Source organism: Podarcis pityusensis, assembly GCF_964106645.2.
Source record: "Podarcis pityusensis genome assembly, chromosome: 15".
Lineage (NCBI taxonomy): Eukaryota > Metazoa > Chordata > Lepidosauria > Squamata > Lacertidae > Podarcis > Podarcis pityusensis.
This window is the reverse complement of record NC_138040.1, coordinates 25,256,000-25,283,351: the sequence shown is the minus strand read 5'-3', so window position 1 is coordinate 25,283,351 and position 27,352 is coordinate 25,256,000. Positions and strand designations below refer to the sequence as shown.

Genomic DNA, 27,352 nt, shown 5'->3' with positions numbered 1-27,352 from the left:
TCTTACTTATGCATTCTCAGTGTATTTTTAATTTTCCTTATTCTACTTGTTAATTCAGTGCAATTCTGATACAATTGATTCTGACAGCTCGATGACTAAGCTCTTTAGTGATGAAACGTCTGACGAACACCATAGCACAAGTGGACTCTTTATTACTGTGTTTGCAATTGTTCAAGATAAAATCTATTTTGGAAAGAGAAGAAATGAGCACTGAACCACTGATATAATACAAGTGAACTCTTTATTTACTGATAAAGATAAAACCTATTTGGGAAAGAAACTACTTTTGCCATTTTTATGGATATTTATTGTTTGTTTACAGACAGTTGGTGATAGTAGCTTGTGTCGACTGCAGTAGTCATTGTATCACCACCCTGTTGTTTTATTGTTCCATCAGCTTTGGCTGGTGGCCCAGCTGTGCCCCGATCTGGACAGGGATAGCCTAACTTCTGTCATCTATGCTCTGGTAACCTTTAGATTTGATTACTGTAATGCATTCTATGTGGGTCTGCCTCTTACAATCCTTGTAGACATAGGCTTCAAAATGTGTGGTTCAGATCTCAGAAGACTGAGCCACACTTCCGATGTCCAAAGTGCTTCATGTTGATGAGCAAAGGCAGAATAATTACTTTGGACTTCAAGTTCTGGTTTATTGGTGAATTTTCTGCAGGCTATGCATGCTGCTAGCCATAAGTGAGGAAAGATGGGGTGGTTTGACTAAATGACCCCCAATGATAGATTACACCCATATACTGACAATGTCTATAGGACTACTCTGGAATATCCAATAAACCTCCCCACTCAGCCTTTAATGGAAATGGAAAGTATCTCTCCCACGACAAAAATCAAAATTTTATCAGGACAAAAATCTAGAACCTGGAAACTACAGGGAAGTAGATTTCAGCTAAGTGTTAGGAGGGATTTCCTAATGGCAAGAGCTGTTCAACAGTGGAAATGCTGGGCTCTCTCCTTCACTGGAGGCATTTAAGCAGCTGTCGGGGTGCTGTAATTGCATATTCTGCACTGAAGAGTGGGTCAGACTAGATAGCCACCGAGGTCCCAGCCCACTCTACAATTATTTCATTCTGTGTGAACGCAATGCATTGAAATATGCCTCCAGCTATCAGTTTGTGCTGCGAGAATGAAAGGGGGAAAACACACCCATCTGCGGCAAATTGGCTGACGTTTGTTTAATGGAATCAAAGATACAAGAATGACAGGATGGTGAAAGAAATGCTGTGATGTGGTTTAAAACGTTGTGCGCACCCTTAAATGAACCCCACAGAAAACACCACCAGAAGAAGGAAAAGGTTGGGTTATGTTCGTGGAGGCAATATACTGGCTTATCTGATCTGAGCACAAACATATATACATGCTGTATTTATGAAAGAGATGAAGGAAACAGAATATATATTATACGGATAGGCGTATGCAAGCTTTTGCGTTTCACAGAACCCTTCATCTGGAGGGGACCAAAGTTTTAAATATATTGAGCACGCCAGGTTGCGAGGGTAAAACATGCCACTAATCCAGGGTGTTAAATAACTGGCTGTGCACATGCCGCAATTCCAATTGTGTACAGAAGAACTGCAAAATGTGTTGCTGGATGCACAATTTAGCTCAAGCCTTTAAAAAAAAAAAGGTTTCTAGTACTTTTGATTACAGAGATGTGCTTGCAAGTAAACAGGCAGTGTTTGATGAAATAAGACATGATGGTGAGTAAGATACCCAGTGGGCCAGGAGTACAACGGCAGCGCCCTGCCTAGCCCCTTTGATCCTCCCCACAACCAGCAGAGGCAAAGCAAATTAGGCAAAACAAGTGACATCCACATCAATTAAGTCGCTTGCAGGATTCAGCTTTTCTCCGTGCAGAATGTGGATTCCCCGGTGTGTGTGTTTTAGCACAGAGAACAAACGGTCTAATAATGTCACCCCCCTTTCCATTACACCTGATGAAGAACTCTGTGAAGCTGGGATGCTTGCACCCTCCTCCAACGAGAATGGCAACCAGAGTCTATGCTGATCTCCTGCATTTAGAACAGCGGCCGCCCACCGGACGCTCCCCCATTAGCTGTAGCATGTATCCCAGCTCCGATCTCTCCGGAAGAAGTCATCTGCTACGGAGACGGAAGGGGCATAGTCCCTGCAGTCCGTGTTTGCGTAGGGGAAATATTCCGGTACTCTGAAAGCGTCCAAGTGCTGGGAGCCGCAAGACGTACAGCAGCACGCAGAAGGGGCCTGGCTGTACTGTAACTGGGACTGCTGGTGATAGGGGCTTCCTTCCGACGATGGATACATGCAGCTCTTGGCATCCAGAGGGGAAGGGGAGCTGTAAGAGAGTGGGGTGAAAGGAGGAGGCTGCGGTGGAGAGTAGCTGTAATCAAATGAGCTGGAGGGGTCAGAGGAATCCGGGGATCCAGGACCCTATGGAGAAGGGAGAGGAGAGAGAAAAGGAGGCATCTAAGGAAAAGAAGTCAATAATAATTAAGGCTCCAGGCTTCATTTATTGATTCTCTTTATATTCCACCAGAGAGCCAGTGTGGTGTAGTGGTTAAGACTCGTAATCTGGTGAACCGGGTTCACTTCCCCGCTCCTCCACATGCAGCTGCTGGGTGACCTTGGGCCAGTCACACTTCTCTGAAGTCTCTCAGCCCCACTCACCTCACAGAGTGTTTGTTGTGGGGGAGGAAGGGAAAGGAGAATGTTAGCCGCCTTGAGACTCCTTCGGGTAGTGATAAAGCGGGATATCAAATCCAAACTCTTCTTCTTCTCCAAGGGGCCCAAGGTGGCAAACACGGTTCTCCCCCTCTCTGTTTTATCTTCACAACAACCTTGTGAGGTTGGTTAGGCTGAGAGAGAGTGACTGGCGTATGTGAGGTTCATGGCTGAGTGGGGATTCGAACCCATGTCTCCCTGGTCACACAATCTAACCCAGGGGTCAGCAAACCTTTTCAGCAGGGGGCCGGTCCACTGTCCCTCAGACCTTGTGGGGGGCCGGACTATTTTTTTTGGGGGGGGGGATGAACTATGCCCCACAAATAACCCAGAGATGCATTTTAAATAAAAGGACACATTCTACTCATGTAAAAACACACTGATTCCAGGACCGACCGTGGGCCGGATTTAGAAGGTGACTGGGCCGGATCCAGCCCCCAGGCCTTAGTTTGCCTACCCATGATCTAACCACACTATCACACTGGCTTTCTTTAATTGCTTTAACAGATGCCCAAAGCAAGGCTTCATCAGAGCAGATGCGCTTCTCCCAAAGCTATTTACAGCTTTCGGCAATTTCTGTCCTGCAGTCGTGGCTCTTACTTTCCTGCTGTATGAATCCCCCAAGCATACGGGTGCTTTGTAAAATCCTGAACCCCAACCCCATAAAAACTGAAGCACAATTACCAGGCTTTGGTTGAGGTAGGGAGGGCCTAGTTGGAAGCTGTCGGGAGAGCAAGGCATGTTGCCCTGGGTAGTCCCCATAGTAGCATCCAAAGGTAGCTCAGTTTGAAGGCAGGAATCAACCAGCTGCTCCAAGTAACTGGGGAGCTCCTCGCAGGCAGTGCAGTTTTGGAACTGCCAGGGTTGTACGCAGCCAGACGAAGAAGAGGCAAGTTCTGTGTCTACGTAAGAGGCTAAGAGAGGAAGGAGAAGAGAGAACAAGACAGTAGGACGCAAGGATAAACAGCTGTCATTTTAGTTAGTTGCATCATTTAGATGATTTATATGCTCCCTTTTGCACAAGCCAAAGGGCAGCTGAAAACAAGCAAATAAGAAAAGAAAAAATCCATGAAAATAACACAATTATTGAAGAACGCATGACAAGTGTAAGGTTCGACACTAGGCAGGAAGAATCAGCTGCATAAATAGGAGATGGGGGACACCAGGAATGTCAATAGTACACGTGAAAAGGATATAGGGGTCTTAGCAGGCCGCAAGCTTTATATGAGTCAATAATGCAATGCAGCAGTAGCAGAAAAAAAAGCAAAAAGCAAAAAGCTGATGCTATTCTAGGCTGCATCAACAGAAGTATAGTGCCCAGATCAAAGGAAGTAATAGTACCATTCTATTCTGCCTTGGTCAAAGCACACCTGGAATACTGTGCCCAATTCTGGGTGCCACAATTTAAGGATATTGACAAGCTGGACGGTGTGCAGAGGAGGGCAACCAAGATGTTCAAGGGTCTGGAAACCAAGTCTTATGAGGAACAGTTGAAGGACCTGGGTATATTTAGCCGGGTAAAGTAAGGTTACCAGACGTCCCCAGATTTACAAATCAGTCCCCTGACAATATCCTATCATCCCTACTGAAGTTGAAAACTGGATTCATTGGGGGGGGGGGAATCTGGTAGCCTTAGGGTAAAGAGGAGACTGAGAGGAGATATGACAGCCATCTTCAAGGGCTGCCACCTGGAGGATGGATCAAACTTGTTTTCTCCTGCTACGAACCAAGGGATTCAAGTTACAAGGACTAAACATTAGGAAGGACTTTCTGACAGTAAGAGTTCTTGCACACCAGGAAGGAGCTGATGTAAGATGTGAAAAGATTAACCCCCCACCACCCGCTGGATTAACAGGAAGAGAGAGAGCGAGAGAGAGAGAGAGAGAGAGAGAGAGAAAGAAAGAAAGAAATGGATGGGAGAGAAAGCAAGCCACTAAACTTGGCCCATTAGTTCCTTTTGGGAACAGGATGGGTCTATAGGCCGGCCCCAAACTGAGATGAAGAGGCTGCCAGGTGGGGCGAGGACATCTTTGCTGGCTTCCCCCTCTGTGTGTCCTCCTCTGCATTTAGCAAAGTTCTGATTGGCTAGGTTCCTAATTAAATGCCAGGTTTAGGAAGTCCGGAAAAGAAGTGGGATGTGTTTTGGGAGAGAGGGGAAAGGTGGGGGGTGGGGAGAGAGGAAAAAAGGTGCTCTCTCTTTTTGTACCAACCTGCACAGGGAGGGGAGAAAGACTCCGTCAAATGGACATTGTTGCCACTGCCTTCTCCGGAAACCTGAGAACACAAGGAATAAAGCAAAGCACAGCTGGGTGGTTCTCCATTTATAAAGCAGAAGGAATTCCTTGCCTCCTTCCCTCCCCCCTTCCTTCATCCCCTTAACACGGTGGAGGTAAGTCCAGGCTTTATCTCCAAGAGAAGCACGCAGAGAGTTAGCAATGCAGGTTGATTCTGCTGTTATCTGTGTAGGTTGAAGTTGTGGCCATGTTAGATGTTAGTTAGTCTGTTACCAAACTCATAAGATGCATGCTCCCATAGAAGAAACATGCAATTCCTGAAATCTGTTAAGAACGCACTGTTTTGCCATGGGACAGGCTCTCAGCATTTTTTAAAAAAATAATAATAACCTGCTATCAACATGCCTGTGTTTAGGGTGAAGCGCCACCGAGAGCAGGAAATATTTTTTAAAAGTTACTGGAAGGTCACCCCTATTTGCAAAGCATTCCCCTGCTGGAATTTACAACCTTGCTTTGTTTGATCACAGTTAAATCCATAAAGGCAGGCTCTGTAACAGCAGCTGTTCCAACTGAACTCCAGTCTAGAGCCTAGACACAGAGTTTACCTAAAAAGGAATTTGAAGGCAGCTCAAAGCAAATGGGATGGCTCTTCCACAAACAGAGGGGTTCTCCATAAGATGAATGAAATTTCCCCCCAAGGGGGGGGGTGTTTCACAGTCCCTCCACTCCTTGCCAGGTTTCGACTCAAGCGAAATCCGAAGGCAGTTTCAAACACCCAAAACTATGTTGAGGAAAGCCATCTGAGTCAGAAAGAAAGCTAGTGAAATTTCTCAGATGAGATATTGCATGTTACAAGAACCCTCTAGCCTCTGGTTTTAAATATTGGGGAGAGGTCCCTCTGAGATTGCTATTAATCTGTGTATTTACACTAAAAATAATTTAACTATTTATAATATTCCATTTTTGACACACAATGCTTAGGACACTCCCGAGGCAGCAAAGAAACATTTAAAAAAATAAAAAGCAGAAACAGGAATGTGAAATGGCATTAAAGTCTCAGGAGCAGACATGAAGCAGCATCACGAGCCATTGTCAGTAGAAACTGAGAAAAGCTTAAATTCTTCCCTGCATGAGGAAGGATATGATATGAAATGACAGGTGAGCAAATCTATCAATTTTTATTTCTCTCGGGCTCTCATTTTTCCACTCTTAAACACAAATTTGCACATCAGCAAGCAGATTCTTTTTTAAAAAGAAGTCTGTGTGAAAATTTGTCTGCATTTTACTGCTAATTTCTTCTAATATACACATTTTTGCAAACAATTTCCCCTAACATAAAGCATTTTTGTATGCTCTTTTAACGTAATATATGCATTTCTATGCACACTTTATCGCACACACATTCCTCAATAGAAGAAATGCACTGCCAAATTTGGAGAAGTGCAAATTTCCAATGGTGATTTTGTGTTTCAGTTTGCATATTGTTTCTGCCCCAATACATAAAAAAAATCTCTTTTGTCGTCTCTTCTCTCCCCTTCCCTTGCAGGCTGCCCGCAGGATCATCTTAACGGCTGCCTTGCTTGTGTTCTAAAACCTCCTGCTTAGATAAGAAAGCGACTGTTGTTTTCTTACAGCAGCACAGCTAGAAAACTAAACTACATTCACAGATTTTTATGTCATCAGAAGACGTATCTTCAACTAGGGCCATATCAGTGCTGAAGGGATTGATGCTCTCTCTCACACACACATACTTTCCAGATTGCCCAGTTTCTTAGACAAAGGGCAAATGTCTTTTCCAAGGAATAGCAACAGGTGGGTATTAGAGTTAATCTGTGAAGGTGGAAAACAGCCCTCCAGTGATGTGAACCCGGAAGCAGTATTTGGCTGGCTTTTTCTTTATGCAAATCACTAAAGCAACATAAGCCAGGGGAGCTCTTTGCACATAGTGCAATGTGTTGTGTGTGACTTCTTGATCACTCCTCCTCTCAAAGAGCAGTTAACACTTTCCCACCTTCCTGCAATGGCAGGGGCGGGGAACCGGGGCTCAGCCGGTGCAGCCATTGATCAGGGATGATGGGCCGCATAGTCCAATATCATCTGGAGGTCCTCAGGTTCCCCATTCCTGAGCTATAGGATGCTCTGTGTTACCATCATCAGCATTTGAGACCAATTAGCTACACCTTATGGGACATGGGTGGCGCTGTGGTCTAAACCAAAGAGCCTAGAGCTTGCTGATCAGAAGGTCGGCAGTTTGAATCCCCGCGACAGGGTGAGCTCCCGTTGCTCAGTCCCTGCTCCTGCCAACCTAGCAGTTCGAAAGCACGTCAAAGTGAAAGTAAATAGGTACCGCTCCGGCAGGAAGGTAAACGGCGTTTCCGTGCACTGCTCTGGTTCGCCAGAAGCAGCTTAGTCATGCTGGCCACATGACCTGGAAACTGTATGCCAGCTCCCTCGGCCAATAAAGCGAGATGAGCGCCGCAACCATAGTCTTCCATGACTGGACCTAATGGTCAGGGGTCCCTTTACCTTTTTTAGCTACACCTTAACTCTTAAGAGATTACAGGCTGCACCCTAATAAATTCCTCTCATCAGATGAACAGATCTAAACAACCCACGTCCATTAATTTCAATGGGTCTACTACAAAGATGACAAATGTTGGAAACTCAAAAGTCTACGCACTCTTGCTTTGTAAATATAACAAATGATAACACAGGAAACTACATTATGTAAGGTCAAACTATTTGCCTATCTAGCTCACTATTGCCCACTCTGACTGGCAGCGCCTCTCCAGAGTCTCAGACACAAACCTTTTCACATCAGCTGATGCCTGATTCTTTCGGATCGTGACGCCAGGGATTGGAACCTGGGTCCTTCTGCATGCGAAGGAGGTGTTGCAGCACTGAGCTATAGCCTCCCCACCCTACCCGCACCATTAGAAAATGGGAATTGTAGCTTTTTTAAAAAAGAGAGAGACCATGTAAGACTACCCATGGTTTAAATTGCGAAACAGGGATGGGTGTAACCTGGAATCTTGCGTTGGCCTAACATCCAGAGTGGAGGCATCAGAGGGTGACAGAAACGCCCAGGTCTCTGTGTCATAACCCTCCCTGATGCTTTGGAGTATCAACTCAGCAGAAATTCAAGCACAGTCGCGAAAAATTCCACCTCCAGTTTATGCATTGCAAAAGCTGACTTGTGGTGCCACATCCAGACTGGTGTGTGTGGAGCAGTCCTTCAGCATTGAATTCACCCCCTTCTGCCTCTTTCCTCTGGACCAAAAACTTCCACTTTCTGCAAACCACCCACAGAAAGGGAAGGTCCTCTGACTGAGATGTTAGAGCCCAAGTGTTGCATGCAGAAGTCTCCCTGTATCTCCAGATACAGCTGCAAATCTGGAGGACCACTGCCATTTATTGTAGACAGTGCTAAGTCAGATGGACTAATGGTCTCTGCATAATACAGCTTCCCATGTTCTTATGCTAAAATTAGCAGATTAGGCTTTCATTCTTATCATTTGTTAAATTTGCATGCCGCCCATCCTCTGAAGACCACAGGGCAGTCCACAACATAAAAATACAAAAGGCGAACTCAAAAGGCGTAAGAACACAAAAACAAACCAATAGCCCTCCTCCCACAAACACATTTTAAAGGCCATAGAATGCTAATGTCAAATGAAAAGGAACTTTTCGCCTGGTGCCTAAAGGTGTCTAATGAAAGCACCAGGTGAGCCTCCCTAGGGAGAGAATTCCACAGACAGGGAGCCACCACAGAGAAGGCTGGTTCTCATGTTGCCACCCTCCAGACCTCTCATGGAGGAGGCACACAAAGAAGGTCCCCAGATGATGATTGCAATTTAACACTTGGTTGGTCAGAAAATACTGGTCAAAAATGTCATGCATTAATTTATGAGAACAAAGAGGGCACCTTATGGCTGGTTTACAGATAAATGTTCAATGCTTGAGGGGTGATTGGTAGTACAGTGGTACCTCGGGTTAAGTACTTAATTCGTCGACATATGAGCATGAATTTCTCCTAATATTAATGTTTGCATGCAGTTCTGCCTAAAGGTAAAGGTAAAGGGACCCCTGACCGTTAGGTCCAGTCATGACCAACTCTAGGGTTGCGGCGCTCATCTCGCTTTATTGGCCAAGGGATCCGGCGTACAGCTTCCGGGTCATGTGGCCAGCATGGCTAAGCCACTTCTGGCGAACCAGAGCAGCGCACGGAAACGCTGTTTACCTTCCCGCTGGAGTGGTACCTATTTATCTACTTGCACTTTGACGTGCTTTCGAACTGCTAGGTTGGCAGAAGCAGTTCTGCCTAATAGCCACATTTTTTGCAAGGCATTTTCTTCCTAACAGAATGCATTTTGTATGTTATTTTCACCAATACAGTGGTACCTCGGGTTAAGTACTTAATTCGTTCCGGAAGTCCGTTCTTAACCTGAAACTGTTCTTAACCTGAAGCACCACTTTAGCTAATGGGGCCTCCCGCTGCCGCCATGCCGCCGGAGCACGATTTCTGTTCTCATCCTGAAGCAAAGTTCTTAACCTGAGGTACTATTTCTGGGTTAGCGGAGTCTGTAATTTGAAGCGTATGTAACCCGAGGTACCACTGTATGTATGAATGAACTACTGCAGGAAGACTTCCATACGGCTTTGCATCAGCTCCAGTATAATGTTTCTTCTATAGTCAGACCCAGTCTAAACGAGCAATAAACTGTTCCTGGACTGCACCGCTTCAAACTGCAAGCGGAGGGTGACAATGGTGAATACTCTTGCATATATTTTAATCCTTGCAACAGAAAGCTAATATGCTAGGGAGAAGGGTTCTGAGCCCCACATTTCTCACTGACAAGCTAGTTTTCTACATGCAGGGTTTGGTGTTTGGTAGGAAAGGATTCAAATGCATCGCCCCTTCAATCTGAAGTGGTGCTATGTGGGAACAGCTGTTTCAAGATCCCAGGTTCTAGTTCACACATGTTCAAGTGTTGCACAACCAAGTGGCATGGTGCAGGCCACGTCACTAATTGAAAGGAAGAAAATAACAAGTTGTTTATTATTATGATGCAATTGGCCACAACTGTGGGAAGAGGAGGAGGTGCTTACGGCTTCATCGGCCACAGCCTGCTTGGCTCTTCTCTGCTGCAGAAGCTCCTTCACTGTAATCTTGACTCGGACACCTTGATAGACCTTTGGTTTTCCTAAAAGAACCAATTTAACAATAGGATTTTATATTCTGAAAAGTAAAAGGTGAGTTTAGGGTTTACCAGCTTGGAGTCATAAATTGCTTAAGCAAGTGATTCTACACTTTAGGAATTGGGGGACTTGGGTTCTAATCCTGACCACACTACCTTGAAATATTTCCTCCTTTATAGGGTTTACTTACCTCTGGGTAGGAGGAAGCTGAAAGTCATGCTGAATTACAAAACAGGAAGTCAAAATAAACTTGTAAGGGGAAAGGCCTTAAAATGCGGTTTGAGCCTTTGCATGTTTTAATTGGATTTTTTTACATCAGCTTGAGCACAACATAGAATTTATTCTTGTTCTTATTACACTTTACATAGCACCCTTTATCAAAAGATCACAGGGTGGTGTACAACATTAGAAACACATTGTGTATGTTTACATTTTAATGTTTGCATTATTGGTTTTTATACCTGCAATTTTAAGTTCGTGTAATTGGCTTTTATCATCAAACTACCTAGGCGCCTACTTTGCCATTAAGCAGTATATAAAGAATAGCAATTTATTATTAAGAATAATAATACTCTGAAGTAAATCCCACTTAGTTTGCAACGCCACTTTGGGGCTTACTGTCTTGGCTGCAATTCCAACTCTACTTACCTGGGAGTAAGCTCCACTGACTTCATTGGGGCTTGCTTCTGATTATATGTAGTTAGGATTGCACTGTTAAATGTTCACCATCATTCCCTTATACTAAAAACTGTATTTGTGTGAACATTTATCAGACTTTCATGGATAACATATAAATACTTTAGAAAGAGGGGGGCAATGGCAGACTGTTGGATGAGTGGAATGATCGAAACCATTTTTTAAAAAAAGGAAAACTTGATGTGAGTATATCTCTCTGAATATATTATTGATGGCCTTGCAACCATTCCTTAATATGTAAACACTTCCTGATAGAACGCATGTTGTCAAACATTTGTCAAATAAAGCTTCCCCCAACATGAGTTTAGAGTTCGATAAACCTATTAAGTCCAGATTACACTCAAGGAGGTCTCATTCCATTCTGGTCAGTAAGTCTGAAGAATCTGCCCCCCCCCCGACACACACTGCAGGGAGGGCGCTCAGTATCTTTTTGTCATGCCTGATGGCCCTGTCGTGACCCAGTATAAGTTCCCGTTCACATAACAGCAACTCAGTTTTGGGCACCCTCCCATTTGATTCTCACAGGGAGGGCGATGGCAGAGAGGAGAACACATTTCAGCACGACTGGGGAGACGCAAGTAGAATTTTAAGGCTGGAAGATTATCCTAGAAGATTACTGCAGAACTAATGGGGTGTCTCCAACAAAGTTCTGCTCCGAGTGGGCCTCCTGAAATCAATAACCCTAAATGAGTTGCGCCATGTCCGTTAATGTCAATGGGTTGACTTACAGTCTGAATAGGGACCGGAGTTGGCTACACCACTGGCGTAGCCAGGAGGGGGCAGGGGGGCAGCTACCCCCCCATCAAGTAAAACAATAGAAATACATAACTGACCAATCACGTTGGTTCTGCCCCTCCCCCCACAACAAAAGTCCTGGCCCCCCCAACAAAAATCCTGGCTACAGCCATGGGCTACACCCCGATATTTTGCACCCTATTTTTTCTTATAGTAACCAAGAGCCTTGGTTATACTGTGATCCAAGGCTTCATGGGCACGTCTATTTAATTCTGCATTCATAACACGTTGTGCTCAATATGGGGCAGTTATGCGCAATCCTGCTTTCAGGGCGCACTGCTTCATTTCAGATCGGTGCATGTCCCATTGCTACTTGTGGTTCTTCCCCCAAGCAGAATGACGTGCGGACAGCCCAGTATAAATCCACCACTAATACGCTATCTGTTTCTATTGCTACTTTAAACTAATATTTATATCACTTTATGTGAACTGCTCAAGAGATATTTTTTTAAAAAAAAAATTAAGCGGTGTATTTGTCTTGATAAATAAATACCCAAAGTCATTAAACAACAAAATACAGCTGGTCATTAAACAGCAGGAAGTGAGCGCTGCACTTATACAGATACAACTAGCACTTGTCCCAACAGTAGACAGTCGTTATTAATGGTGCAATTCTGTGCGGGCTTACCTTGGAGTCAGCCCCATTGAGCAAAGTGAGACCTACTTCCTAGCAGACATGCATAGGTAAAGGTAAAGGGACCCCTGACCATTGGGTCCAGTCGTGGCCAACTCTGGGGTTGCGACGCTCATCTCGCTTTATTGGCCGAGGGAGCTGGCGTACAGCTTCCGGGTCATGTGGCCAGCATGACTAAGCCGCTTCTGGCAAACCAGAGCAGCGCACAGAAATGCCGTTTACCTTCCCGCCGAAGAAGTACCTATTTATCTACTTGCACTTTGAGGTGCTTTCGAACTGCTAGGTTGGCAGGAGCAGGGACCGAGCAACGGGAGCTCACCCCGTCGCGGGGATTCGAACCGCCAACCTTCTGGTCAGCAAGTCCTAGGCTCTGTGGTTTAACCCACAGCACCACCCGCATCCCTAGCAGACATGCATAGAATGACAGAATCCTGGAGTCCTGGAAGGGACAACAAGGGTTGTCTACTGCAACCCCCTGCAATGCAAGAATCTTTTGCCCATTGTGGGGCTCAAACCCACAACCTTGAAATTAAGAGTAGCGTGCTCTATTGACTGAGCTATCCCAGTGGCATGTGCTTATGCTGTCTGGCTGTGAATCCCTTGCAACTGGGGTGTCCCTAATTCAAACCTCGCCTTTGCCATGGTTCCACCTGCTTACTCTAGCTCATGCTTAGAGGCTGTGTAAGCACATTGAAAGCACACACCAAGACCCCTGGGAACTATGGCTTACCCCTCAGAGAGATACAATTCCTAGCACCCTTAACAATCTACAGTTCCCAGGATTCTTGGGCGGTGGGAGATGTGCTTTAAACGTACGGTGTGTACACAGCGTTAGTCTGTCTTTATCATTCCCATTCACGGGAGGGGAAGAATGATACCAGTCTACATTACAGGGCTGTTGTGAAGCTTGCCTAGGAGAGCAAATGTGAAGGTCTTCCACAAAGCTCAAAATGTGCTGTGCAAGTGCTACGTATTAAACAGCCAAACAAGTGATACCTGTCCTGAGAAAACAGAAGCATCAAGTTTCAGCCAACAACATACAGTGCTGCAGCTACATAATGTTAGAGTCTTGATTTAATGGTCTTAACTGGGCAGGGCAGTTTGCAGGAAACGGAGAGGTCCTTAGGTAGTAATGCGTTACAGATTGATTTTCAGGGAAGGTCAGTGAGCCCCGATATGTGTTTTTTTTGCAGTGGGGGGCACCTGCTCATTCTGCTTAGGGGACCACAGGCACCTGCCCTGTGTCCTGCCCTGACAAACAGCACTGACGATTCCTAGAATGAGTTTGCCAGATGAGAAGCTGCAACAATTTTATTCCCCTGCAGAGGTTTGGGAAACAGAGCAGGGGGAGAAACCTGGGTAATTCTTGTGCATCTGGCACCATCTGAGACCGTGCCATTCCGCTGCAAAATGCCTAAATGTATATAATCAGTGGCAGTATTTTTTATTTTTATTTTAAGGAAGGTATCTTGTGCCAGGGGAAAAGGAAAACGAGAGGCCTTTCTTTTACTGGAAGTCACTACTATTTTCAGTGCTAGCTTGCCTTATTGGGTGGAAGTACCACCCCCCACGCCCCCAAAAAACCCCAGACTGTGTTGCTTCAAGATTCTGTGCAGCCTTGCTTACATTGAGTGCAGTCATGATGCGGGAATGCTGCCATCAGGCTAGAATTTTAGGAAATTTGCATACACACAAACAGCAAGGTTGCTTTAGTACATTTTGGTGGAGTAGTACCGTATTCACTCGAATCTAATGCTCACCTTTTTTGGCCAAATTACGTCGCGAAAATTAAGGTGTGCATTAGATTCGACAGTACATTTACATTCGCCAGCAAATACCTTTTTTGGTTTCAAGGTTCTGAAAATTTAGGTGTGCATTACATGCAATGGTGCAGTAAGACTCGAGTAACTTTATACATTTTATCTAAAGATGTGAGCCCCTGTGTAAGTCCATAGTACAGTATTAAATTACCCAGCTGCACCACAGAGCAGTAGTAATTTGGTTACAGCGACATTTATATCCCACCTTTCCTCTGAGCTCAAAAAGTACACAATTCTTCTCCATTTTAGCTTCACAACAACCACCCTGTGAGGTAGGTTCGGCTAAGAGACAGAAGACTGGCTCAGTGGGCTTCATGGTGGAGAGGTGATTTGAATCCTGGTGTAGCCTAGCCCCCACTTACGCTGGTGGTACCCGTCCCACAACCACTGGGCGTGACGCCCCTTTCTGGAAAACCAAAAACTTATATGGCTTCTAGAAGATTGGCCGGCTCAAAGTGTTGCAAACATGCAGAACGGAATTCCGGAATCAAGGGTCACTGTCTAAAGGAGGGGTGAAGAACCTGTGTCCATTCAAATGCTCTGGGACCTCCAATGTACATCACCCCTTACCACTGGCCCTGCTGCTGAGGCTGATGAGAGCCCAGCAATACCCAGAAGCCAGTGTGGTTTACAGTAGTTGTTAGAGTGTTGGACTTGGACCCGGGAGACCTGGGTTCAAATCCTCGTTCAGCCATGAAGTTCACCTTGGGCTAGTCGCTGCTTCTTAGCTTAGGGTTGCTGTGGGGGGTTAAAGGAGGAGGCGGAGAATCGTGCCTGCCACCTGGCGTTACCAGGAGAGAGGGTTGGATATAAATGTAATCAGTAAATAAGTTCATCCCTTGTTTTTTTAAAAAGCCACCCAGATGGCTAGGCAAGGCAAGCACTCAGAAGAGCTTTTGAGCAGCTGCAACTTAGAGCATTGCATGCCCTGGGGGAGACTCTCTGCCTGCAACCTTGGAAAGCTGCTGCCTGCCAGTGTCTAGACAACAGCACACAATTGGTCTGACTGAATATAAGGCAGCTTCCTTTGTTCCTATCGTGGGCTGGATTCAATGCTAGAGCTGACCCACTGGAATCAAAGAACCTAAGTATGTCAGGTCCAATAACGGCAATGGGTCTACTCTTAAGACCAGCACTGGGTACAACCCTATGTAATTCTTTGCAAACCAACTCTGTAAATTGTAGTGGGCCTCTAAACTCAGCGGTAAGTATGGATGAAATGGGTTCTTCTGCCCAACTCGATGATGTTTTCCCGCTACTCCATATCTGCCACTCACCAACCACCTACACTAGAGCCGATTCCCACGAGGGAGAGGAACAACTGGTGTCTGGCCAGCTCCCTGAACTGTCCCTTTTGCACAAGGCGCGCCTAGGTCACAAATGCGTTTATCCCCAACCCGGTTTAAATGTCAGGGCTTGCGGGGCCGCCTGGGAAGGGTAGTTTTGCAGGGAAAGCCTATTCACTCTCCGCAGCTCAGAATCCTGCCATTTCATGTCTCTGGGTGGTGCAAACATCTCGCCCAAGAACCCTTGCTTTCGTGAGTAAATCCCGCGTTTGCTTTGGGAGGGTGTGTGTGAGAGAGCTTTGCAGAGGCATCTGAGGGCTGGGAACGGGGGGGGGGGGAGAGAAGAAGCGGTGAAATTTGGAGAGGGGGGCTCTGATCCCTCCCCGCTCCTCAAAAATAAGAAAAAGAAGAGCAGGGGGGACAGACGGGGAGCGGGCTCCTGCAAGCCGCTTGCAAACCGATTCCACGGCACGCCAGTTCGACGGGGCTTACTCCGGAGTAAGCGCGCCACGGATCGGAGCCCTGCGCTAGGCTGGCTGCGCCGGAGGGAGCCTGGTCGGTGCTTCCCTCGTAAGCGCCGTGAGTAACTGCGGGCCGCCGCGCTCCCTTCCGCGCCTGCCTTCTATCCGCGCCGCCAGCCAACAGACCCCCGCTCCGAGACCTGCACGACCCGCACGTGGGAACGGGAAAGCGGGCGGGGGCAGGCCGGATCCGCTCCAAGGAATCTCGCTGCGGGTGGCTCCCGAGGTCGGGTTAGGAGGGACCGCAGCCCTCTTGCTCGGGAGTAGAGGCGTCGTGCTGTCTCCAGCCGGGCTCCTTGCCAAAGCGGCGGGCGATTCCTCGCCTGCCAAGCTGCCCTTACTTACCTGGAAAGAAGGAAGCGCCGTGGAGCACGGCGGGGGGTGGGGCTTACTTCCGAGTAAAACGTGGCCCGGATCCGGCTTCGGGACTCCGAAGTCAACGTGCACAGCAATTGCAAACTCTATACACGGTTTTTGACAGCTTGCATTTATTCCACCCCCCGCCAAAAAAATAACAATTGCAACCTTGTGCACGTTGGCTCCGGAGAAAGAGCCGTCGCAATCCAGGGGACTCGCGTGCAGCGCGATCCTATGTCTGTTTACTCGGAAGTATCCGGCTTCTCTTCCCAACCGACAATCTCCCTGCCCCTACTTTACACCCCACCCGCAAGAGACCCACCTGAGATACCCATTTCCTTCCACCTCGCATATCTGCCTGCCTCCCCAAGCCGTGCACGGAAAGTGTATATTGCGCGTGGGAAGAATGGAAAGCGATCGCGCGTGGGGAGCGCAGCGGGGTTTTTTTTTTCCCCGTGTGGATTTTCTTGCGCGGCAGCGCCGCCGCTGGACTCAAAAGGAATAGCACGGGGGACCTGTGGGCACAAGCGACCCTTATTGAGCGCCGCACTCCATTAAAAAAAAAGTCGCATCTTCCCCCCCCCCCAACCACCGCACCCCACCCTACTGTATTAGGGGTGCACTCATTTAGCCTCTCCTCTTCCTCCCGGGAAGTGGGGAGAGCCAGGTGGCTGACTAAGCCCCGCTGTCGTGGTGGGTGGGCTCTGATCGTCCCCTGAATATTAAAATCCACAACTAATCACCTGGCAAGTTACGTGGCTGAAGTCTTAAATTGCACCCCGGGGATGGAGGGGGAGAAATGTTTGTAATTTGGAGATCCGTAGCCCCTGGTTGCCTGGGCAGAGAGGCTGGCTTTGGAGGTGAAAATTCCACATAAGCAATATGTGTTTTAAATATATACTTATACATATACATATATATATTTAAATGCTGCCTTTCACAGTGAAGTTTGGAGCAGCTGCACTCCAGAACTTTCCCAGCTGAGACGCTTCTTTTTCCTGTAGCCCTGTTGCTCTGATGTGTTGTGTGCGCCTGTGCATATATATTTATATATTTATTATGTATATGAGTTTGCATCTGGTTAGATTTAACTTGCATGCACTTAAAGAAACATTGATTTCACTGCATTTTGGAGCCACTGGTGCCCTCCTGTTCTTAACTCTCCCCACCCTTTCCTCTTCCACCCTGTTTTATTTGAAAGCAAACTGTCCCAACAAACTACACGGGTGAGAATTAATCCACCCTCCCCACCAAAACCCCACAAAGAGAGAGAATGAAATCAAACTTACCTGACATTTTCCAGGGCAAGAAGAAGAAGAAGAAGAAAAAGTCTTTATTCTGGGTTGTGTTTTTTTTTCTTTACACCCAGGGATCTTCTGTGGACAAAAAAAGGGATCCTCAGCTGGGCTTCCTAATTCAAGAGGAAAACAGAGAAGAAAACAAGGTTTTTTCAGTTAAAAAGTCATTTCAAACCCTTTGTGGAGATCTCGAGTGGGAGACAAACAATATTAATGTTTTATACCTACAGATATAAGTTTGAATTTTTCTCCCCGCAAGCCAAGTATTTAAAACCTCAAGAATCCAATGATTTGACAATCAATGATTGCGCGATAGTTTCAATTTGAATATTCAAAGGCTCCACAAAATGGCCTACCTTTGAGTGAAAAGGAGCATCTCCCCACATAGCAGAGGGTCTGAGGGAATAAAATCCATCGCTGATGCCTCCCTGGGACCCCTGCTTGGGGGACATCGCCCACCTTTTACCATTCTTGCCACAAACAACCCAGATATCCCTGGGGATGGGTGGTATTTTCACGGGAGAGGAAGGCAGGCTCTCCTGCGGACCTCTAATGTCCCCTGCCAGCTGTCGGGGGGGCTCCTGCAACAGGTGGGGGGCCGTGGGGTTCAGGGTGCGCTTTGGGGGACCACATGTGAGATTTCCAGGAGCGAATATGGCCCTCGGGGGGCGTGGCAGGGCCAGGAAAGGCTGTCGAGGCCTGCAAGGAATGCTTGCGGATGGCAACAGAGCTATAGTCACTTCCACTGGCATTTCCTATTCATGTTCCCCATTGCATGTGGCTCCCCCACCCCACCAAAGTTTTGCTTCACATAAACAGATGTGTCCCTCCCTCGCAATACAGCTGTTCTGGTTTGCATTCTGGGAAAGAAATGAATTGGCATCACTGCCCACCCCCACACCCGGCCCCAGTTCTCTCGCAGCGGAACTGGGTGTTGTGAGATAATGTTGCCCTTGGATGAAATTTCCCAAAAAATTCACATTGCATTTTCCTAATCCTGCCCCCCCCCCCTTTCACGGGATAGCAGAAGGCCTCAGGCAGGGACAGCTGGGTCAACCAGCGTGTAGGCGAAGCTGTTAATCATCTACCCTGGTTATAATTTGGCCATTGTTCCAGTTCATTTTTTTTTTATTACAAAAGTTCAACAAATATAACTTGATTTGAGTTAGGGAGTGGTATGGGTTTAAAAATACTTCTTTTCTACTGGCTTTTCATCAGTCCATAGACTCTGGCACATGTAACCTGTAATCCTTTTTTTAAAAAAAAAAATACATATATATGCACATTTATACATAAATTGCATATATACATATATATGCAAATCTCCTTAAAAGTACACTAGAGGGGATGAAAAGACTTCTGAGAGATGCAGGAAAAATCACTGGATATCTGTTCAAGAGGAGATGGCTTGTGCTTCCCTCCCCACCCCAAAAAAGCATATCGATAGTGCTAAAAACACTTTGCTCACAAGAGGCAGAAATTGCATATTTATTTCACAAGATTTATATACTGCTTGATCACAGTAAAACCTGAAACTGGTTTACAAAGAGAACAAGACAATTAAATTACCAGGTTGTTGTTTTTTTTTAAAGTTAAAAGCGACAATTAAGAACGTTCAGAACATTTGCTTGGGGTGGAGGACTTGACTGAGAAGCTGCCTCACCTTCTGAAGTTTGCATTTATTAAACAGACACTTTTGGATTACTGCTCAATCATGAGCACATCGCTGACCCGTGGCAACAGCTAGTGTGTTAATTTTTAACGGAAAGGATGCCAGATCTCAAGACAACTGCCAGGAAGCCTTGCTTCTCGATTCCAGATGTGTCAAGAGTGGGCTGTGATTGCACTGGGGAGAGAAGCATTCTGCACGTGCTCAGGGACACCCTTGTTGCTGTTAGACAATGGCCACATTCACGCCATCCATTTATACTGTCATGGCTTCCCTCCAAAGAATTCTGGGAGCTGTCATTTCTTAAGGGTGCTGAGAGATGTTAGGAGGCCCCTATTCCTCTCACACAGCTACAATCTCCAGAGCTTCTGAAGAGAGATCGGTTGCTAAACCACTGAGAATTATAGTTTTGTGAGGGGGAAAGGGGTCTCTTAACAACTCTCAGCAAATTTTGAAGGATGTCTATGTTTCAGTTCACTTTTGTGTGTGTGTGTCTTGGAAGGTGCAAATTAGGTGGGTTTTCCTTTAAAAACAAACTGAATTGAATTTCTCTTCCACCCCTTACGTCAACATGTCATTTTTTAAAAAGTTGTGGTTTTTTAAAAATATAAACCACTTTTATGTGATAAAAATATCTCTGTAAAATGAGCACTTACCAGAGAGTAAGGGCCTCTGAAGCTCTGTCAAGCATTGGAGTAAACATCAGTAAGATTGTATTTCAGAGAAATAAACTCTAGTTTTTAAGTCCAATATGCATTTGAGGAGTTACATTTATTTTTTATTTTTTATATTATGTGAATCTTGTCTCTTTCCCCTCTCTCCCCCTTATCCTCTTTAATTAAAAACAAAAAAAAGGGGAAAAACTGTAGTCGCTGCTAATCCCAGGGTGGGGTGTGGACAGCCCAGTTGTGGCTTGTGCCCAGACTGAGACCAGCTTTGATGTGGCTAAAATGAAAAATGACATTCTGCAAGTATCTCGAACCATTTGCAATAAAATAAGCGAGGACACTCTGTGGTAACTTGAGTTGAAGCTGGCCACATTAATTCATCATCATTGCAGCCCCATGCTATCCGGACAAACAGCTTCCTATGAGTCTGTTTATGGGGCAAGTGCATTTGGAGGTTGTGTTGCCAGAGTTTAATCCATTTATGAAGCAGAGTTTAATCGAGGGGTGGGGAACCTGCGGCCATCCAGATGTTGGGTGCCAGCTTTTATCAGCCTCAGCCAGCATGGCCAATGGTCAGAGATTATGAGAGCTAAGAGTCCAACAACATCTGGTGGGGGCCACAGGTTCCCATCCTCCCTATTTTACAACAGTCCTTGGAGGTAGGCTAGGCTGATAGATCTATCTGTGGTAAATCCATTTTGAGGCTAGGAATCACAGCAAGGGGCTATCTGACAACAGGCCCAAGGTCACCCATGAAGTTTCATGGCTGAGTGTAGATCTGAACCCAGCTCCCTGGTCCTGGCCTGATGCTCCAACTGCTGTCTGGTGTCAGTTAAGGATCCATGTGGTCCAGTCCTGACACTCAGATCCTGCACTGTTACTCTACAATCCTATGCATCTTTTTTGGGTGGGGGAGGACTAAGTTCCACTGAATGCGTCAGGGCATACTTCCAACCCTGCAAGTGCAAAAACCACCCCTCAAATTCTCCACTGGCTCAGTATTTGCTTGGGTAAATCTGGTTATGAGTTTGAAAGGCAGCGCTGTTTGTTTAGCCTTGAAAGATCAGGGAAGCAGTACATAAACAACAAGATGCAAAATATGAAAATGGTACTGTGATTGAGCTGAAGAACATATGCATCAATACCAAAACAATTAAACAACAGTGTAAATGTCTGTCAGAAGATGGGATACCAGCTGAAAGACCATCTCAACTCATTAGTCTTGCTTAATCCCATCCGGTTGAACTAGCATCTTTGAGAAGATTGATAACACCACACTCCTGATGAAATGCATCCTTTACTGGCTGATGAAAGTTTTTTGGGGCTGTTTTGTCACTGGAAGATTGTAGGTGTTGTTTCCCAGCCAGGGGAGTCCTCATCAGAGGAGGCCCAGAACGCCCTGGCCTTACAGCGCTCCATGGCTCAGGCTCCATCTTGGGGAAGGAGCCAGAATTCTGCAATGAGGATGAGTCCCAAAACAGATGGTAACCAAGCTCTATCTAGAGAAGTGCCTGACTATAGGCAAGGACTCCTCTGGAGCAAAAGTCTTGGGGAGAAATCCTCTCCTCTCAAGGAGACCACTGGAGAGAAGGGAGTTGATACGAGGCAGCTGCCGTTGGGGTGAAGTTCCAGCAGCTCCTGCTCAGAAAAACCCCACTGCCAGGCTGGAAAAACTACTGAAACAATGTCTGTGTGTGAGACTCTAGCACAGGGCCTCCCAATTCCCATTCCACAGAGCTAGTCCAGGAAGACACCACTGTCAATACCCGCCCTGCCCAGCCCAGCCCGAGATATTGTTGAGTCCATCAGAAGTTGCACAATTTAAAAGGAACATTTAAAGCACTCTTTAGCCAGAAAGGCTTCTGGGGCAGCTTACAAGGTAGGTGGTAAGATCATCGCTGCCATCAGGATTACAATGTAAAAGACGTGGCATGCATGGAAAAGGGTAGAGGGAGGGAAGAGGAAAAATACAAGCTCAGGCACCATTTTTTTAAAGTTGGAAGGGTGGAAATCCAATTGGAACTTCTTATGTTTTTTTCTGCAGCAGAGACCTCTGGTAAAAGAGGGGAAGCACCCCTTCCATGATCATGCTATCTCACCCTGTACTCAGAGGGGATCCCCCAACTGTCCGGAGCAGTTTGGGGGGGGATGCTGGGCACTGTCAGGGGGAGAGGGATCCCCTTCTGCTAGCAGATAGCTCCACCAGATCAAAGTTCCCTGTGCTCCCCATAAGGGCGCTAATTGGTACAGCCCACAGTTCTGACAAGGACCCCCTGAAATGGAAACCATTTGGGTAGCCTGATAGAATGGTTGTTGCTAGGCAACCATTGAGGGAGGGGCCAATGGTGGCTAGAATGTCAGCAATGGCGATAGAAGAGCTTCCTTCTCTCCATCATGAACCATGTTGGAGCAATGGGCAAGCCCATATGGTTTTGGAATCTGTTAAAATCAGGAGGCAGATTATAGGAATTTTGAAGGCATTTGAAACTTGGGAGAAGCTTCTGGGGCTGGTTTTGTGCGTGCGCGCACACACGGTTAACCATTGAAAAAGGACAGAGGGCTACTCCATATAACCTGTATAGTATTTTCATTCTGATTTGTTTGCACAAAGTTTATACAGAGGCTAGATTATGTCTGGTCTTTACTGAACATTCATTTGACTTTGCTTGTGTAGAGGATACGTGTCTTGCTGTTAGTCATTTATTCCACACTCTGAATGCATTTCTTCTTCATGTTCCTAACTGCGAAACGTCCTTTTAAACTGCACTTTAATTGCACAAAGTTCTAACATGCAGTTGAATCTGTCCCATAAAATACAGTCTGGAGGCAACCTGAATGTAGACTGTTTTTCCTAAAAGAAATGTTATCTGGAATTCAGTTGTGTATGTGTGGTTTTTTTAAAAAAAAAAATCTCACCAAGGATGGGAGATATATTCAATTGAGTTCACGCTAATTCTCCCTTTCCAAAACAAGGTGCAAACCAAAACAAATCTGCACTTCTCAGAATTTTGGAAGGTAGTTCCCCAGCCAAGTAACATATACAAAAATGCATTTGCTAGAGAAATGCATGTGTTGGTGAAAATAACATGCAGACGTGCATTACATTAGGGGAAACTGTGTTGCAAAAAGGTTTTCTATTTGGAGAAATTCGCACTAAAATGCCAGTGAATTTTCTGTTAAGTTAAACTAATTGGAAATAGCTTGCAAGCAACAGATTGGCTTAGGAATTTATATAAGTTAAGTGATGTTTAATATGTACAATTTCAAATTGAAAAGATATAAGGATGTTAATGGACTAAGTTAAGTTATAAGAATTATGATTTGGAAAGCCGTTCTAAGGATATGCATGGAAATTCAACCAAGGGGAAGTGAGGAAGTCACTTAACAATGTTAATAAATGTAATTTTAATAAGGTTATGATTTATGTTTGTGTGTTTTGCTTGTGTATAATTTTGCGAAACTTAATAAAAAAAATTGGGGGGGGGATGCCAGTGAATTTTCATGATGACTTTTTATTATTTTAAAAAATGGCGAACAGATGTGGAAATGTGGAGAGATGATCTGAAGTCTTGAATAATGAGAGTTTGAAATCAACAGACTTCCCCACCCTTACATCTTCCTTGGTTGGGATTAAATCCAAGTCATCCCTGCCTGGAATGCCAAAGAGCAAAGAAAGATGCACAGGGTGTGGTTCCTTAGCTTCCACCAAGGAATTGTGGGAAATTTAAATGGTGCTTAGCCCAGCCTTCCACTATTTAGGACACTTGGAGCAGAGCCCTTCTACTACCAGGTAAGCCTGTCAGGCCTCACGACCAGAGCAGGGCTCCTAAGAGCCAGCCCTGTTTCTTCTGAGTATCCCTCTCATGAAGCATGACAGAAATGTGTACTCTGTATATGTTCAAGGTACTTCTTTATCCACCTCCAAATGGGGGAGTTTCAAAGCAAGTACCAGAGGTTACCCACCAAAAACCCCAACAACAGATACTGCATCATAGCATCCAAAATGTGTTGTTTTTTCAGGATCACAAATGAAGCACTGGTGAGCAAACTTCCAGGATTCAGTTCCTTAAAAGGTTGCTGTTCTGGGGGTGGTGAGAGATGCACTCTGTACATACTCTAAGGCGCTCTCCCTGTACCAGGTCTGAGGGCATATTTCAGGAAGGGCAGAATATAAACACAGCTAATTAAGAAGAATTAAAAGTGGGGAGGGAAGTCTGGTTTCTACAACTGGAAGCAGAATGCCGAACTATCTTTGATTCGATCCAAAAGGGCTGCTCCTCTTGTTTTCTTAACAGCCTCTAGCTGTTGCTTCAGAGTTGAACTGCATGTTGCAAGCAAGGTCTGGAAATGAGAGGCCTTTTCGTTTACCGGGCTATAATCTGCATCTCACAAGTCTGGGCCATAGCTGTCGCGTGGCACCTGCCTACCTCTACATCCTGCTTTGTCTCGGGGGCAAAGTCCAGGATTGCTTGAATATATACACATGTGAATAATAGTGTGATTTTCCTCTCTGGGTCTTGCTTGGTTCAAGCCTTCTAAGCGATGTGGCAACAACCCAAAGTAACCCTGAGGAGGTTGGGTCAGCTGTGCACATAGCCTGCAGCGATTGGGTTTCCATCCTAACAAGTCGAAACAGGGTTTTGAGAAAGAAAAGAAAAACGACCAGGAATTCCAAAATGGAATGGAATGTTGAGCAACTGACAGGTGCTGGGACCCAACGCTCCAAACTTCGGCACTCAGCAAGTCCAAGGAGTCAGACTTTCTGTTATTTGCTCAGATATCTTAAGGCAGATACCTCCAGAGGTCCTCCAGAGGTCTTGGGCTACATGTCCCATTAATTAATTTACCGTATTTATATCCCACCTTTTCTTCCAAGGAGCTCAACGTGGCATGCACGATTCTCTGCCTCCTCACAGCAACCCTGTGAGGTAGGTTACAGGCTGAGAGACGGTGAGTGATGCAAGGTCACCCATTGAGCTTCAATGTCAGGTAGAGATCATCAGGCCTAGCCTGGTGCTCATCTGGAGAGCACCATGGCTGGTGAAAGTTGTCTTTGAGGAAGGTGAAAACGCCTGGTCTCACACGAGGAAAACAAATGGGGGTTCCTCCCTTTGCAACAACAACAAAAAGCTCCTAAATTCCTTAAAACTGTAGGCACTGTATGTTCAAAACAACGGCAACACAATATTCTGGTTTTTAAAATTGGTCACGATTTTTAAAAGCTGAAAGCAATGCAATAAGAGAACCCGTTTCCATAATAAATCCAGCCTTCTTCTTCCTCAAACCATACGACCCTTCTCTCATAAACCTGTGGACCCCCCTTCAGATGTCTTCTTCACTTAGCCAGCAGGAATAAGGCCTAATAATTCTGGGCTGTGCCACCTGGATCAGGCCAGCGGCCCACCTTGTCCAGCATCCTGCTCTAACAGCGGCCACCCAGGTGCCCATTTTTGGTGCCTCTTCTCATGAGGTGGCCAAAGTATTGGAGTCTCAGCTTCAGGATCTGTCCTTCCAGTTAGCACTCAGAGATATATATATATGTGTGTGTGTGTGTGTGTGTGTGTGTGTGTGTGTGTGTGTGTGTATACGTATATTTGTATATGTATGTGTGTGTAGGATTTTACAGCTGGGCTATGAAAAATAGATGAAAATGCCTGTTGTGTGAGAGTTTAAATTTCTGAATTAACATTCTGTACTGTTAGTTTTAGACACTTTCTATCCTCAGAGAAATATTCTCACATTGGCTTTATCCACTGAGGAGCAGTCTCTTGCATTTGCCACAGAACCACTGTGCACAGCAGAGGATTCTGGGATATATCCCAGAATGCATCGTTCATGTGGGGTGCTTATATATTGAGAGCCCCACCATCATTGGGAAGTTTCCAAGGAAAGCCAGGGGTGTGTAGGTGGGTGGGTGTGTATATGTGCAAACACCACCACCTGGTGATCATATTTGGGAATGCCATGCATTTGGTTGGTCAATGTGACAGAATGTGAATGCGATAGAAAAACAAGCTTGGAAGCTCATGCAAAATGTGGTTGCCTGTTGACAGGTTTCAGATGAACAGATAATATAACATCAATTCTCTGTTCCAGCTATACTGGCTGCCTCTTCTAAGCCCAATTCAAAGTGCTTGTTTTGAGATTTAAAGCTACTCATTGCATGGGACACCAATATTTTCTAGAATGCCTCTCCTGATACAAACCCATGCAGGCCCTTAGATCATCACATGCCCTTCTCCGGGTCCCACGTCCGAGGGAGAATCAGAGGCTGTTGATAAGGCCTTTTCAGTTACAGCTCCTCATTTGTGGAATGCTCTCCCCAGAGAGGTCTGCCTGACTTCAATTACATTCTATCAGCACCTGGTAAATACTTGCATTTTTTTCTCCAGGCTTTTGATAGACTTAGGATGATACTGCTTGTTATTCTGTGCTGCCAAAACTTGTTGTGACGATTATGGAGTTTGTTTCCCCACACACACTTTGTTTTCTGGTATTATCAATATATTTGTGTTTTCAACAGTATTGTAAGTCACTTGGAGAACGTGTGGTAGCAAGCGATTAACAAATCTAAGAATAAAAGCAATAATTTAATTAATTAATAATTCTTGGGTAAAAAAAGGGAAGAAATTTGGTTTGGCTCTGAATTAATGTGACCCTCCTTAATTAGCATTTTCTGAAACCGTTTGCAAACTGAAACACAGCTTTTCTTCTCTGAATTTTGTAAAGCAGTTATCCAACCCAGTAATGTGTACAAAAGTGCATCTATAAGGGGAAAATGTACATTAAAATGCCTATATATTAGTGAAAATAACATTTAAAAGCTTTACATTGTGGGAAATTGTTTGCAAAAATGTGCATGTCAGGAAAAATGGCGTATTAGGAGAAAATTGCACTAAAATGTTGGTGGGTTTTAATGAGGACTTAAAAAAACAAAACTACTCACAAATTGATGAAGGAACACGAAGGTCTAAACTTAACACTGGAAAAATGAGAAACCAAAATTGAAAAATTCATCCATTCAAAGGGTTCAAGTTGAGGGGATTCATATTAGGAGTGTGGCCTGAAACCCAGGGAACTGGACCAGGAGGCAACCTATTGGTTTTCTCTGAGTTCTATGACCCAAAAGGAGAAAATGGTTTTTGGCATGCAAATGATTTTTTATAGCAGGACAGAGCAGAGCAAAGCAGCTGTCATTACACTAGTGCTGCAATTCATGGTTGGTGCTCTTTTCATGCTTTGAATGATGGCAAACTGCAGCCAGAGGTTTCATGGTGTGTGCACAGCACCCCCTGGTGGCTAGGAAATATTTTCAGAAGAAGTCCACAGTTTCTCCTGCAGCATCGCTCTTTGAGTATTTGCCCTGATTTCTTTGCAGGAAGGGAAGGCTGGACCACACCAGCTATTTATTGAACATTATCCTGCTTTGTTTTCGGATAGCATCAAGGAAGTGCCACCCC

The 27,352-nt window shown here is 45.4% G+C and overlaps 1 protein-coding gene and 1 long non-coding RNA gene across 3 annotated transcripts; one reads left to right on the top strand and one right to left on the bottom strand.

The window, feature by feature from the left end:
• Positions 1-222: 222 nt before the first annotated feature.
• On the bottom strand, positions 223-17,568 carry POU2AF3 (POU class 2 homeobox associating factor 3). 2 transcript variants are annotated; one of them, XM_080983701.1, is made up of 5 exons: positions 17,547-17,568; positions 10,059-10,153; positions 4,926-4,989; positions 3,400-3,629; positions 223-2,424 (listed from the first exon to the last, which is right to left on the bottom strand). In XM_080983701.1, the coding sequence occupies exons 1-5, from the start codon at positions 17,551-17,553 to the stop codon at positions 2,068-2,070; spliced, it is 753 nt and encodes a 250-aa protein (XP_080839827.1). In that variant the 5' UTR covers positions 17,554-17,568; the 3' UTR covers positions 223-2,067. The 2 variants fall into 2 exon arrangements, with proteins under 2 accessions (XP_080839827.1, XP_080839826.1); XM_080983700.1 differs by lacking the exon at positions 17,547-17,568 and adding an exon at positions 16,580-16,813.
• On the top strand, positions 4,996-22,765 carry LOC308464398. Its single transcript, XR_013980009.1, has 3 exons — positions 4,996-6,107; positions 6,496-6,761; positions 17,627-22,765. It is a non-coding gene; the product is annotated as an uncharacterized lncRNA (long non-coding RNA).
• Positions 22,766-27,352: the final 4,587 nt, after the last annotated feature.

Coding starts and splice junctions, on each gene's coding strand:
- POU2AF3 (XM_080983700.1), bottom strand. Junction 3,630..4,925: donor TTTCTCCCCTCCCTGTGCAG/GTTGGTACAAAA, acceptor TTCCTCTCTTAG/CCTCTTACGTAGACACAGAA. Junction 2,425..3,399: donor CCTACCTCAACCAAAGCCTG/GTAATTGTGCTT, acceptor CCTTCTCCATAG/GGTCCTGGATCCCCGGATTC.